Source organism: Talaromyces amestolkiae (genome assembly GCF_001896365.1).
Source record: "Talaromyces amestolkiae strain CIB chromosome Unknown scaffold3.1, whole genome shotgun sequence".
Lineage (NCBI taxonomy): Eukaryota > Fungi > Ascomycota > Eurotiomycetes > Eurotiales > Trichocomaceae > Talaromyces > Talaromyces amestolkiae.
In genome coordinates this window covers 18,908-33,428 of record NW_024468039.1, presented here as the reverse complement: position 1 = coordinate 33,428, position 14,521 = coordinate 18,908, and the positions used below count along the sequence as shown (strand labels likewise).

General features: G+C 49.1%; 7 protein-coding genes across 7 annotated transcripts; 5 read left to right on the top strand and 2 right to left on the bottom strand.

Annotated features, from left to right (window-relative positions):
• Positions 1-228: 228 nt before the first annotated feature.
• BHQ10_002068 (uncharacterized protein) lies at positions 229-3,324 on the top strand (the record flags this gene model as incomplete). Its single annotated transcript, XM_040874173.1, has 4 exons — positions 229-394; positions 448-2,637; positions 2,695-2,790; positions 2,840-3,324. 4 exons carry the CDS (start codon positions 229-231, stop codon positions 3,322-3,324), a joined length of 2,937 nt encoding a protein of 978 aa, XP_040730573.1.
• Positions 3,325-3,896: 572 nt separating this feature from the next.
• On the bottom strand, positions 3,897-5,475 carry BHQ10_002067 (uncharacterized protein; the record flags this gene model as incomplete). Its single annotated transcript, XM_040874172.1, has 4 exons — positions 3,897-4,078; positions 4,135-5,188; positions 5,237-5,343; positions 5,394-5,475. The coding sequence occupies 4 exons, from the start codon at positions 5,473-5,475 to the stop codon at positions 3,897-3,899; spliced, it is 1,425 nt and encodes a 474-aa protein (XP_040730572.1).
• Positions 5,476-5,965: 490 nt separating this feature from the next.
• BHQ10_002066 (uncharacterized protein) lies at positions 5,966-7,036 on the top strand (the record flags this gene model as incomplete). The annotated part of the gene is made up of 2 exons (XM_040874171.1): positions 5,966-5,987; positions 6,075-7,036. 2 exons carry the CDS (start codon positions 5,966-5,968, stop codon positions 7,034-7,036), a joined length of 984 nt encoding a protein of 327 aa, XP_040730571.1.
• A 947-nt stretch (positions 7,037-7,983) lies between these two features.
• BHQ10_002065 (uncharacterized protein) lies at positions 7,984-8,826 on the top strand (the record flags this gene model as incomplete). Its single annotated transcript, XM_040874170.1, has 1 exon — positions 7,984-8,826. The coding sequence occupies one exon, from the start codon at positions 7,984-7,986 to the stop codon at positions 8,824-8,826; it is 843 nt and encodes a 280-aa protein (XP_040730570.1).
• Positions 8,827-10,315: 1,489 nt separating this feature from the next.
• Positions 10,316-11,174, top strand: BHQ10_002064 (uncharacterized protein; the record flags this gene model as incomplete). The annotated part of the gene is made up of 2 exons (XM_040874169.1): positions 10,316-10,693; positions 10,740-11,174. 2 exons carry the CDS (start codon positions 10,316-10,318, stop codon positions 11,172-11,174), a joined length of 813 nt encoding a protein of 270 aa, XP_040730569.1.
• A 635-nt stretch (positions 11,175-11,809) lies between these two features.
• Positions 11,810-12,901, top strand: BHQ10_002063 (uncharacterized protein; the record flags this gene model as incomplete). The annotated part of the gene is made up of 1 exon (XM_040874168.1): positions 11,810-12,901. One exon carries the CDS (start codon positions 11,810-11,812, stop codon positions 12,899-12,901), a length of 1,092 nt encoding a protein of 363 aa, XP_040730568.1.
• A 110-nt stretch (positions 12,902-13,011) lies between these two features.
• BHQ10_002062 (uncharacterized protein) lies at positions 13,012-14,424 on the bottom strand (the record flags this gene model as incomplete). The annotated part of the gene is made up of 4 exons (XM_040874167.1): positions 13,012-13,439; positions 13,497-14,070; positions 14,121-14,301; positions 14,357-14,424. 4 exons carry the CDS (start codon positions 14,422-14,424, stop codon positions 13,012-13,014), a joined length of 1,251 nt encoding a protein of 416 aa, XP_040730567.1.
• Between the last annotated feature and the right edge of the window lie 97 nt (positions 14,425-14,521).

Below are 14,521 nucleotides of genomic sequence, written 5' to 3'. Positions count from 1 at the left end.
ATCGAGGATTTGGCAATCTTGACCGGCGACCAAGCGTTTTGTGCCAACTGCTTCAAATGTCGGAACTGCAAGAGAAGAATTGAGAATCTGCGTTATGCAAGGACATCTCAAGGTATTTTCTGCATGGACTGTCACGAGTCCCTCATGCAACGACGTCGCAAGAAAAAGACGGCGGCGAAAAAGCCAAATACTATATATGACAAGTCGCTCCCGTCTCTCCCACCGACCATGGAGGACACCCGATCAAACCGCGACGTGGAGACACTTTCAGCGAGGGAGTACCCCGGTTCTCCAGAGGTTCCTACCCGTGGCTATGGAACGGAAGAGCGAACGTCAAGCCGTAGTCGCGCTGAAGAACCGCCTGCTGCACAGCTGGAACCTCCTCAGAATCAAGGTGATTTTCTTTACGATATCCAGATATTCGAGAATACTGACAGTCTGAATCAGATAACCTCATTCTCCCCTCGAGTGCATACCGCCCCGATTCGAGCAAACGCCAGTCCACCATGTCTACAAAGTCGGAAGTGGATACTGGAGAGTTTTTGATACCCGTCGCATTCGACCCTACACCCGACGAACGTGTGTCGCCGCATAATGAAGTTCCTGGTCTAGAGCAAGCACGCCACCAGCCGCAAGATTACTTTGATCATTCGCGACCAGCAACATCCTCTCGCCAGACTTCAGTTGATCGTACAGAAACTACTCAAGCATCCGCCCCTCACATTGCTTTTCAACAAAAAGAGCGCCAGGCGAGCAATCCTGTCGCGGATCAGAACCGCTGGCGACAAGAGCCAACGCCGAAGGTTGCTCAGACCAAGGCAGAAAGCGATGGGTTCAAATTACAGGAGGCACCGAGAGGACGGAAGTCTGCTTCTACTCATAGCTCCAAGTCTGACCTCAACGCGGCCAAAGAAGGAACTTCTGTCTCGACAGGTTCTCCCGGAGCCGTTACCGCAGCTTCATCCGAATCATCCAAGGCACCCCAGCCATTTACGGAGAAACCCACAAGCCCTCCCATATCCATCGCCTCGCCACCAGTGCGATCGCCCGACCAGAATCGTAGCAGTTATGTTGAAATTGAGCATGACCGAGCCGATACTAATATGACTCTTCCCAAATCAAGCACAGTCCAGGCTCTTCCAAAACGAGGCGATTCTTTGGAGCACTTTGTTTCAAGCCAAATCCAGCGCAAGGATGTTGGCTCTACTCCTAAAGCTTCACCATCCGGTCGTGGTGACCATCGTGACTCAAAAGAATCAGCCGATGTTTCTCGACAGTTGACTCATAATGCAGAGACAGAACTATCGAAAGAGGTGTCAGCAGACAGAACCAATGTGCCAATTTCCCTGGACAACTATCACGGTCGTAATGGGTCGAATGCTCCGTCTCTATCAGACGCCATCAAAAATAACCTTGCCTCGTCACCTGCCTTGCTGCGTTATAGTGGTGGTGGTGATTTCTCGCTGGACGAGGATTTGGCTAGGATTTTAGGACCTGAAGCCCAGACCGGTAAAAGTGAGTCCGCCAAGAGACCGATGTCGAGTTCTGTACGCCATGGTCGGAGCTATAGCGATAAGGGATCGATTATGTCAAAGGACGGCAAGTGGCCGAGGTCTCCAGTGAATGGCAACACGTTCGCACAGGATCCTAGCAGTCCTGACACTCCCTCTCCGAGTGAACAACGGGAGGATATCAGTTGGCTAAGGGGCGAGCTACGTAGAGAGCGTCAACGGGTAATGGAAAGAGATCAGAAAATCGCAGAGCTAGAGAGAGCTTTGAATGCTCAAGCAGATATCAAAAAGGCTAATACCGAGTTGCGCGAGAAGCGCTCGACCATGGTGGTCTTGGATACTAAGAAAGAAGTGGTCATGCGCGAGCTTTCTGCTATCACAGAACATCTTGATCGAGAAAAGCATGGTGCTGCTCCTATGGATCTAGCAAAACTGACAAACAATGTTGTGCGTAACTTCGCAGAAAAGCTACAGCAACTCAAAGACTCTTTTGCCCCACAGATTGAAGAGCTTATGCAGAAACGAAATGACATCGTGGAGGAAGTTGCAAACCTTTCACGCATGAAAGACAAGAGTTTCCAAGAATTTGAACAGTTGTCTTCAAAGAATGCACAACTAGCAGAACTGAACAACCAGCTCGTGAACCAAATTCAGGGCCTCTACAAAGCCAGCTCAGCCACAGAATCAAATCGCTCCACAAACGGCTTGGGTATTTACTCACACAACAAAGAGAAGTCTACTGGTTCTGTTGATGCGTCCAAGACAAGCGATCTTGCTTCCTCAGTCTCCACCATGACGATTCAAGACGATGGCGATGCCACAATCATTCCTGGTCCACAGGTTGTTAGTATTCGCAAGGGACAGGTGCGCAAGTTTAACTGGAAGAGAGGAGGGCAGAGTGTGGCCAAGGGTGTTTCCAAGGGACTTAAAGCCTTCTCAAGCGAAAGGGACATGATCGGTCCAGATGGAACGGTTCAGCAAATCGAGGTCAACCCGTCGCTGCCACGCTCTCAAACACAGGAACCCAGATTTGGATTCTTTGGAAATCAGAAGCGACAGGCTGCGTGGAAAAACCAGACGAATGGAAGCTCACCAGCGTTAGCTGATGCTACTGTGAATAGCGAGAGTAAGTTTGCTTTCTGTTGCGTCAGTCGCGTAGCCATACTGACTTTTTTTTTTTTAGGTCTATTCGGCGTCGACTTGGAGCAACGCTTAGAACTAGAAAAGAGTATCATTCCTTCGATAGTTACACGGTGCATTCAAGAGGTTGAGCTGCGAGGTATGTTTGTACCCTGAAAATTGTACTGGGCGATACTGATAATTTGCAGGGATGGACGAAGAGGGTATCTACCGTAAATCTGGCGCGTCGACCGTCACCCAGTTTATTCGCGAAGGGTTTGAGCAAGCGAACGATTTTGACATTTCTGACCCAGATCTCGACATTCACGCCGTTACATCAGCGCTTAAACAGTACTTCCGCAAGTTACCTTCGCCGTTGATCACCCATGAAGTCTACGACAGTGTGATTGATACATTTAATATCCCCGAGCATTCCACTCGCATCGAAGCGATGCGCAACTCGCTCGATGGGCTCCCACGCGTCCATCGTGATGTGCTAGAGTTTCTCGTTTTCCACCTCAAGCGCGTCGTGGAGCATGAAAAGACGAACCTGATGACCAGCCAGAATATTGCAGTTGTGTTTGCTCCAACGATCATGCAACCAAAGGACATTGCGCGCGAGATGACAGATGTGCAGAAGAAGAACGAAGCTTTGAAGTTCCTTGTGGAGAACTGTCAAGAGATCTTCATGTAGATCTTAGCCGAGTCTTGTATCTATCGCCATGCGTTAATCAACACCCAACCTCTTCTGGTTGGCGTTGGACAGTGAACTATTCAGCAAAAGTCGAACTCTACCTGTCTTGCTTATTCGTTACGATTTTGGATTGCCGCTGTTGTCTCCTATTATATCATCTTTATTCCCTTCATATGAGCGTTATCATGAGCACCATCGGGGCGTTGATTGATATTTCTCTTTGTTTTCCCCTCGATTCGGTATCTGTATCTATTTTTTCATGATTATACCCTTTCATATGTTTCCACAAAATTTTTTCCCTGTCTTTTGGATTCCGTTCTTCTTTATGCTTGTTGTTTGTTAGCTAGTAGCATGATGTAGTATTTTTTTTTTTTTTTGCTGCTGTCCTTGGGAGGAAAAAGCTGAGAATTGAGAGAGCGCTGGTCGTTTTCTGTTCCTATAGTTCTGGACTATCGTAAAAGTAGTAGTCTCATGTATCCATTTGTACATATATTTCTACAAAGTTGACGCCCGTCCAAAGACCATATCCCCACCTGAATCTCTACACAAGATCAATATGTTTATACGTAAGCCTAAAAAGTATCGTCTTCCAATCGCCCCCCACTCCGCACAACAGTGGGACTATGCTCATCTTCTTCTGGACCTGCTCGATACCGATGATAAAAATCCTCCGTCATATCGTCATCCGCCGTAGTGCCCGTGCCGCCTGCGGTAGCAAGAAGATCCGACACGATGCGTTTAGAGGCTTCTTTGGCTGTTGCTTATTAGTCCTTGTTCTACTTTCGTTTGAAGGGGAAAGGGAAGACTGACCAGGCGTCTTCATCAACCGACTCTGCGGAATATGGAATTGCATAGTCTTTGGCGGACTAAATCCCAGCGCCGCAGCCGTATCCTCAGGATCATACGCATCGAAATCCTCGTCATCCTCGTCGCTTTCCCAGCCGCCTCTTGTCGTTTTCATGTTGCCACTGACCAAGGATAGTCGTGGTTTGGCAGGTGTCAACACACTAACTCCCGGTCTGGGTGTAGTGCGCTCCCGCTTTTCGGGACTGCGATGATGACGAGTCTTGCGGTTTGTACCCGGTGTGTTCTGTGCGCCTCTATACGAGAAGAGTTCTGAGCGGAGTTTTGGAGCCTCGAGTTCGGGACTGGAGAGTGGAGAGTCGTCGTATGCGTGTTTACCCTCCGAGGCAGTGGTGGCGGTCTTCTCCTTCGGGGTGCTGACGGAGAATTTTGTGGGTTTGTATCCCTTCGACAAAGGCGTGGCTTGGACACGGTATGTTTTGTCGAGGACGTGGTGCAGGACGGGGTCTGTTGGTTTTTGGTAGTTCTTTTGAGTTGTCTTTTTCGAGGTTGACAGTTGGGTGGTACGCGAGATTGTGGGTGGAGGGATGAATGGGGAGGACATTGGTGTTTCGTTTGTGTTTGGTTGAAATCGGGTTGTATTTCTGCCGGGAGTGACTGGTGCAGTATTATCATCGTTGCCCTCCGCGAGCGCCGAATCTTCGTATCCAACTCGACCGGTATCGTCCTCACCGTAAGCTGATGGATATCCACCAGCCGTCGGAGTCTCACCACCCTTCAAATAAGTCTGCGGTCTAGGGGTGCTGTGCGATGGTGATATGGTGAGCGACGAAATATCCAATTCGCTTTCATCATGCTGATGGTGATGTCCCAGATCTAGATGTTCGGACGAGGGAGTTTGATAAGATGCAGCTTCGTCGTCCAAACTTGTTTGTGTCAGGTTGGTCGAGTCTTCGGTTACGGTTTGCTCGTGGTCTGTGGTTGTTGTGTCCTCGTTTGGCATTTCTTCGTAGCCTGATAGGGAGACGTTGGCGCTTGCTTCGAAGAATTGTTTCCAGAACTATCCCCGTTAATCACAAAGTCCTTCAGGAGACAACGGCAGTCTTACTTTGGCTCCTTCCCAGACATCCTTTGAGTGTTCCGCGTACTGCTCGACGATGGGCAGAATGCTCGTTGTAACAATTCGGTGGGCTCGGGAGAAATTGCTGTCGATTTCTGCATTCAGAGTCAGAATATGCTTGCGATTGTTTGGATTGGCCGCGTACCTTGCAGAGTCAACGTGATGGACTGCTCTAGTCTTTCCAGCTCCTCTGTGAGCGTGAGATTACGCTGCGTAGAGCTTGACATTTTGATAATTGGGTAACGCTGTCAATTTATAGTAGAAGTCACAGCTTGTAGGCGACGGCGCTGGTGTCGTCCAAGATCGTGTCGAGTGTTGATCAACGTCTTTTCGGCGGAAGGTATACAAAGACCGAATCGAGACGCGTTTTAGGGCAATGCGATAGGGGCTAGTGTAGTCACGTGGCGGGGCCTGCGGGGTCGTGAATCATCCAATCCACTCTTATCGGCCTTATCGGTGAGCCGGCAGTCTCGGCGTTAAGAAGGCAACCGTCAATCGATACAACTCTCCTTGAATGAATCAATTATCATCTTGTGTTTTGGAGTGGCTACTTGTGAGGCTGTGATGTTGGATCACCAAGGCTGATTTATCTATTAGCTAGGCTGAGTCAGTGGTGAAAACGCACAAGGCTACTCTGCTCCAGTTGCCGCCGAGCTGCCTCTACAACCTCACCAGACCTATACTTCTTCTATACAGTACACTAGAGATCTCGACATCATGCCAGCCCCATTAGCAAAAGGTTTGTCTCAACTTTCTTTACAGTCTATCCTCTCAAAAACAGATTAGAAGCCAAATTCTATAATTACAGTCATTGACATCATTACAGGAATCATCATCGGTGTGTCTGTCCTCGTCGCAGCTGGCATCGCCGTCTACGAAAGCCCCCAATTCCGACGATGGGTAAACCAGTCGCGCCGAAAAGTAGCCGTCGCTCTGTACAATCTAGGCGATGAAATCCATCCGCGGGAAGCGCATTCGGTGGACATCTCCATGACCGAAGAAACTGGCGCAGCTGCCCAAGAACGAAGACGTCATGCTCGAGAAGAAATTGAGCGACGCAGGGAATTCAATCAAGCAAGGAGGAGGAGCACACAGTCCAGCAGTGCGGCTGTCAGCTTTGATACGCTGGTCGATCAGGATGGTAGGCTAAAGTCTGAGGATGGAGAAGATGATCCGCGTGGAATAATTATGAATGATGACCATGCGACTGCACAATCAACGGCGCTCGACACCAGTAACCTGACTTCATTGCATAAACGCGGCGGGTCGCCTGAGCCGGAAGCTCTTACTAATGCCCGTCTGCAAGCCCAGCATGAGATGTTGGAGGCTATGGAACGGGATCGTCTTCATCTTACTCTGCCATCAGAGACTCCATCACACCACCCTTCAGAATCGCTGATTGATCTTACCCCAACATCCGAATTTCCCGAATCCAACCAGGAGTCTACATCCAATCGCGGCCAAATGGAAAACTCGGAATACTTCTCCGTCGCAAACCTCTCTAATTCCACACACGCTTCGGAAATTGGTCAATCCGAGTATTTCTATGCTCATCCAAACCAGTCCAGTTCTTCTACCAATTCAAGCATTCCAGCCAACCCGTTCGTCGACCACGACGTATCGACTGCATCGTCTATACCAGGAAGTCTTGAAAATGTCCACGACGAACTATCTTCGGATACTCTAAGTGAATGGGGACAGCCTACAGACGGTATACTGACTCCCGCCAGCTGGTCTGAGGTAGGCAGTGTGATTAGCAGTGATGACGAGCATCATCATCAACAGTAAATTTGGGATGATTTCACTTTCTCTTTGCGATGGAGTCTATTGTCATTGGTATTGGATTGGATTTGGAATTGGGGATCTTGTCAACTAAAGCCTACTTGATGCAATAAATAGGTAGGAGGAAAACGGATGGCGTAATCTTTTGGTTATCTCAAGTCGAAAATATCGCTTTTTATCAATCTCATAACCAATCTCCAGCGCATATTAGATTGGTCATCGTACTCGTCTGGTTGCTTATCCATGTGGGCAATAGGTTCGGTGTGTAGTTATACAATGTATTGAGATAAAACCAGTGGAGCAGCACCGTTAAATAAGTTTCCACACGTCAAACATGACCGGATGTGGGGTATCTATTGAAACGATTGATAGCACCGAATGGAGATGGAAGCTTACAATCTTCTATGAATCAAAGTTTGAGCGCCTCTCCAAGTTTTTCTTGATTCTCCAGCCACTACTCTGACAAGGTTTGCACGTGGGTAGCTCCTGTACCTGCAGTATGAAGGTAGCGGTGAGGCTGATGAAACTCATTGGTATGAGTGAGAACTATTATGGGGTGAATTACTTGGTCTCCATATGTGGTGTCTTCGTATAGGAACACGTTTACTCTCAGCTCTCTAATTTCTCTGGGTCCGGTAGAAATTTCAACGCTATATATTTGGGATTCTAGATCGATCTTCGTATCCGGGCTAACATTCTAGCGGATGTGAAACCTATGCCACGATCGCCTGTAAATATCAATCATGAGAGAAGATTTTAACGCTATTTTTTCTGTCCAACGGTATGTAGAATGCAAACTACGTAGCTAGCATTTCGGTGGCATTGAGCCTCGTATAAAAGAAGCCACTTACCTCGATCGTACGAAATGTATTTTCTCTTTCAATGTTCTTGTGATACCCCGAAACATCAATCCAAAGTAACTCTTGAAGTCAGAACCAAAAAGGAAATTCACTATGCCTCAGGAAACAATTAGCACGGTCTTTGGCGACCTCCATGCAATCGTGCAAGGCAACCTAGCCAGCGACAAGACACTGCTACTCTTGCACGGGAACTCAAGCACCTGGAAAGCATTCGAGCCCATCCTAGATGATGCCGTGCTCAAAGCCACATACAAAATAATCGGATTCGACTTGCCGGGACACGGAGACTCAGCTGATGCCCCCGACCCGCAGCTCTCGTACAATATCCCCGCGTACGCCAAGGCTGCATTGGAGGTCCTGCGCCATTTCCGTGTAAAATCCTACGTGGCCTTTGGGTCGAGTATGGGTGGCCAAGTCGCATGGAGCATGATCGAACTCGCCAAGTCAAGCCCAAAAGAATTCGATATCCGTGGTGTCATGACATCAGGATCAGTACCGTTCGGTAACCTGCGAGATCTCCAAGAGAGCTTCAACATCGACTCGCAAGACAGCGTTGCGACTACGGGGTCAATGACCGATGAACAAGCCGAATGGGCAGTCAAACACGCCTATGGCGGCACACCGCAACCATTCATGTACGAGTCCTTGAAACGAACGGATCCGAGAGCGCGGCCTTTGATGTTTGAGCATATCGTCAAGGGTGAATCGACAGATCAGCGGAGGACGGTCAGGGAGACCAAAATTCCGATTGCGATTGTGAATGGAGACATGGATGTTTTCATCAAGTTGGATGTGTTTGATCGGCTTGAATATGGGAATTTGTGGAAGGACAAGGTGTTTACTATAAAGGGATCCGGCCATTGTCCGTATTGGGATAATCCGAAGGAGTTCTTGCCCTTCTTGACTGAGTTCGCGGCTGATTGCTATTCTGCATAAGAGTTGACACACCTGGGTTGCCTGTAATATGTCAAGTCACTTATCATCCGAGGAAGTATATATAGAGTTATCACAACATCAAATAGCGGACAATAGAATGAATAAAGTTACTATCAGTTTACTGTATCGCTGGATAGACCTAATACCGACCCTAGCCGAACCCTAATGTAAATTCAGCCGTCTTATCAGTGAACAACATTGTAAGGGCTCAACCCTCAAGAAAGAAGCAGAAACAAAGAAACGCAGCATTATCTCAAATTCCACACTCATCAAGTGATGTCATGAACATGAAATTTCTAGACGCAGCTTCATTACCTTTCTTGTGTAGGCGAGTACCTCGGGGTTCTGCACTTCTGCTGAATGTAATCCTGAGTCAGTAGTCAACCCAACAATGCGATTCATTATTATTAATGCGTCAGATGAATCTTACATGTAAATGACTCGTACAATCTCCTCGCTCAATAGGATCAATGCTACGTACGTCAAGGTCTCAGAGCAGCGTCTTGGCGAGCGGAGTTACCTCTAGCGGTCCTGCCTCGTTCGTGATGAGGCTGCTAATGACTGAGTCAGTCCGTCAGCGAGACGTAGATGTCAAGCTGTCATATGCCATTTCCGTGTAAGTGCACCTTAACGGCTGTATACCGAAAGCATCGTTTTTTTCAGTATCCATCATATATACTACGTAGTACGTAGGAGGCAGCGTCATCGACGGCATATGGATCAGTGGACGGCGCAGTCAGCCAATCACCGGCCCAGATTCCCGATAGAAGCCGGTGTGGCTTGGCGCCTTGATCTTGCACGGGCCCGCTAACCGCATTAGGCAGGAATGCACGCGCGTCTCATTTATGATTTCCTGCTCTCCAAGATTCTCTCCCCTCTTTCTTGGATAAGTTGAATATGTCCAGTCTCGTGTTTGGTGGTCAAGCCGTCAATAACACATTCTGCGCATCTGATTGGATGCAATTTGTATTGGTGTCAGCAGCACAATGTCATTTAATTATACATTTGACCGGATCGTTGCCACGAATACAAGTACGGAGTTCTTGGTATCTCTGGTATCTGCCCCAGTCGCGCCGTTGACCGACGCAATCCAACCTCCCAAGAGTCCTAGCCCACAGTTCAAGCAAGACTACTCCTAGTGCCTAGTACGTAGACTAGTAGCTGTACACATACTTACTACTTAACCAGACAGTCCCCGTCTGGTTCCCTGGTTGACGATCTCACATTCAAGGAACACAGGGCTGTGGTCTTGGCATACTGAGCCTTATCAAGGGACTCCATTCTCGTGCCCTTCATTGCGCCGTTCGAGCCCTGTAGTAGATGGGATGTAAATATCTTTCTTATCTGATTGTCGCCGGTCTCTTTTCTTCTGCAGTGGTGTTTTCCCGATCCATATTCAACATTGATACGACTAATCACCGTCCACCAGACTCGGAAGCAATGAGATGAAAAATGCATCTGATCCTGCGCCAATAGTCTCACACCAGCCATGAGGATTCAGAGAATACTATTCGGCTTGGCCGTGGGGTCGACGTACCTATCGCAGATCGTTACCAGTGCGCCCATTGACGACAACAGTCAGAATTATGAACCCCTCCCGCCGCCGGTACTCGATGGCATGAGCTATTTGACGCTCAATCGGTCGCTAGAGGATAAATATTTCCATGAACCGGTGGGACATGAACAGGGCGCTGATGACCGCCTGGGCCATTATGACGTGCGGTATTTCCATGGCATGGTCTCGGAGGAGGAACGAGCGGAGAGTCTGCATCATATGGTGATTGCGTACTTGGATTTCTTCCGGCTGAATAAGTTGGAAACATGGATTGCGCATGGGACGTTGTTGGGATGGTGGTGGAATGGCGAGGTATGTTCTCTTGTCTGGTTCGGATGGTCTTGACTGACGGTGACAGCTGCTGCCCTGGGACTGGGACGTCGACACGCAAGTCCTCGACACAACCCTTGCGCGCATGGCCCGCGACTTCAACCGCACCGTGACTAGCTACACCTCGACAGACAAAAAATTCAAACGCAAGTACCTCCTCGACATCAACCCCTGGGCATACTTCCGCGACCGCGGACCAGGCCACAACATCATCGATGCGCGCTGGATCGATACCAGTAACGGCTTATACGTCGACATTACCGCGCTGAGTCGCTTCAACGCAGAGGATGAGCCGTATACGTGGGAGTGCAAGAACAGCCATGTTTATCGAACGAATGATTTGTTTCCGTTGCGGCAGTCCACGTTTGAGGGCACAAAGGCCCTTGTGCCGTTTAGGTACCAGGAGTTGTTGACGGAGGAGTATTCTGTCAAGGCGTTGACGCAGACGAAATTTCAGAAGTAGGTCCAATCTTGTTTGCAGTGGATGGTGGTAAGGTTTACTAACACGCGGTCCCGATCTAGTCACACATGGAGTCCCTCGGTTGGACAATGGGTACTACATCACCTTTGAACATTGAATAAATATACGAATGGTTGCACAGAGTCATGCAATGGATGCAACCACGGACCGCGCAGAGCCGCGCATTCATCTACGAGCACTCGTCATGCTCAACGACATACATAATATTGGATACCTTGATTGAATTTCGGTACGAGAATTGTGTCTCTTACATCAGTTGATACCCTATCTGTTTGCGCTTACTTATACGAGCCCCGTCCACGCAGCGGGCCAGTTTGATGATATACATGCATTTAATATGATGTAAATAGCTATAAAAAATGAACATATTCCGATTACATTTGACTCCCAGTACATACCCCATTGACAATATTGCAGACAGGTCATGTGATCGCAGCACCTTCTCGAAGGCTTATCTAAGCAGCTGCTGACAAACTCGGAGATAACGGATCTATTCTTAATTAATCACATGTACCATTTCGAGACCTCATCTCATCTTTACCCATTTGCATTGAACATTTTGCATTTGTCTTCCATTTGAATCGTTTTGTACAAATACTATCATTGAACATATCATCATGTCAGACCACGAGAGATCTACGAGTCCTGGACGAAACGACTCGACGATAGACATCACTGTCCACCACCATGGAGCACCATACACATTCACACTCCCCGCCACCGCGACCCTCGACGATCTCGCGACAAGCATCTCCTCATCTCCCGATTTACAAATACCCATCCAAAACCAAAAATACATGATCGCACCCGGAAAACTTGGTCTACAAAAGCCTCCATTCAACACCACCACACCTCTGCCGGAGTACTTACCACTCTCATCCCCGAAACTCAAAATCACTTTACTAGGCGCGAGAGCTGAAGACATCGAGTCCATGAACGAGAATATCTCCTCCACAAAACAACGCCTTGCAGCCCGCGCCCAGGCACGCCGCCAACCACATCCACCCATCACCCGCCGCCCTCCAGGCGGAATACACACACTTTCCTCCCCGTCATCCTCCACCTACACATTCGGCCGCTGCGAACCACTCTCATACCTCCCTAACCCATCTCGGAGCCTCCAATTTCTAGAACGACTCCGCGACGACCCAGGCATAAAATTTGCCATGGCCAAACACCGCTTTTATGTTCCACTACTCACAGAAATGAATCCCGCCGAACACACAACGCACGAATCGCGCACGTTAGGCCTGAATCGCAACAAAGGCGAAGTCATCGAGTTGCGGTTACGGACAGATGCATATGACGGATATAGGGATTATAGAACCATTCGCAAGACGCTGTGTCATGAACTGGCGCATTGCGTGCATAGTGAACATGATCGCGATTTTTGGGAGTTGACGAAGCAGATTGAGCAAGAAGTCGAAAAGGGGGATTGGACGAGGGGAGGGCATAAATTGTCGGAGCAGGAATTTTATAATCCGAGCGATTGGGAGGAGGAAGGGCAGAGGGGGGATGAGGAGTGGGTTGATCATGGAGGTTGGACGGGGGGTGAATATGTTCTTGGCGGTGGTCAGGCAGGAGGTCAGACCGTAGGTCAAGCAGCAGGAGGGTTGAGTAGGAGGGAGATTATAGCGAGGGCGGCGGAGGACAGGTTAAAGAAGGAGCAGCAGAGGGGGAGGGGGTCTAATGCTGAGGGAGAAACTTGATTGACTTTTGTACATCCATACCAATTTGCATATATACTAATGATTCATGACATTTTTGAATATACAATCCTATAACCGAGCGTAAACAGCAAATGCTTCGCATTCTGATATTAAACCTGCTCATTGACCCAAAGCCCCGCCATCCCTTGTCCCGTTCCAATACACATACTATTCACCAAAATCTTCTTCTTCGTCCGGCGCGCCTCACTCAAAATTGTAACGACCTGCCTAGCACCCGTCGCACCAAGCGGATGACCCAACGCAATCGCTCCTCCGCGCGGGTTCAATTTCTCATGCTCAATGCCCAGATTCTTGAGACAGTAGACTGCCATCGAGGCAAACGCTTCATTGATTTCCCAAATCTCAATGTCGGACACGCTTAGATTGAATTGTTTAAGGAGTTTGGGGATGGCGGCTGTGGGACCGATGCCCATTACTCGTGGGGGAACGCCGGCGACAGTGGCGCCGCAGAATTTGGCGAGGATGGGCTGGTTGAGTTCGATTGCTTTGGAGCGGCGCATCAAGAGGACTGCGGCGGCTGCATACGGTTGTCAACTTCTATATTCATTATCAATCCAGTGACCGGGAAACTCACCTCCGTCGGTAACCTGACTGGCATTACCGCCAGTAGTCTTATTTCCAAACTGCGGGAAAGCAGGACGAATCTTGCTCAATCCTTCATATGTAGTTCCATACCTGGGACCCTCGTCCTTGGTAATTGTAACGGTCTTTTCCTCGCCCGTTTTCGGATCCTTGACCTTGGTCGTCACAGGCACAATCTCATCATCAAACCAACCCGCCTTTTGCGCAACCTCTGCACGTCGGAACGACTCCACCGAATACTCATCCTGCATCTGGCGTGTGATGCCGAAATCGTCACCGACATTCTCAGATGTTTGGCCCATGGGCTGCAGACAGTCGGCAGCTTCCTGGTTCTTGAGGATCTCTTCGTGGAATGTGTCGACGCCGCGGCCGCCGAAGGTCATGGACTCGGCGCCGACGGCGACACCGATATCAATTGCGCCAGTGCGGATCTGGTTGGCGATGTCGTGGATTGCTTTGAGACCGGACGCACAGAACCGGTTTACGCTGGAGGCGCCGGCGGTGTGTGGGATGCCGGCTGCGAGCGCGGCGGCACGGCCTAGGTATGCTGCTCGTCCGTCACCAACCTATCCTTATCAGCCTTCTGTTTAATCTGCAAGTAGAAATGGTGGCATACATTGCCCAAAGAAACATCCTCGATGAGCGCAGGATCAATCTGTGATCGCTCAACGAGCTGTTTCAGCACTGTGTAGACTATGTAGTCGAGCGATGTATCCTTGAAGCCGCCCTTGAAGCCTTTGGTCAATGGAGTTCGGATCGCGAGCGTGACCACGACATCGTCTGGGTTTTTGGTTGTGCTGTTAAGAGTACAGGTTAGATAATCTCTTGCCTCTTGTGTCGGAAAACACTCACATTGCCGCAATTCCAGAGTTGCCGGGCTTCAAGTGGTTGAGAAGAGAGGAGAGGCGGTCGACGGCCATGGTGATGTGATGTATACAGCGAAAGGAATGGGTTGGAGAATGAGGTCTGGATCGGTAAAGTCAGTAATCAGACAAAAATGCGGGGAAAGCTCATGGA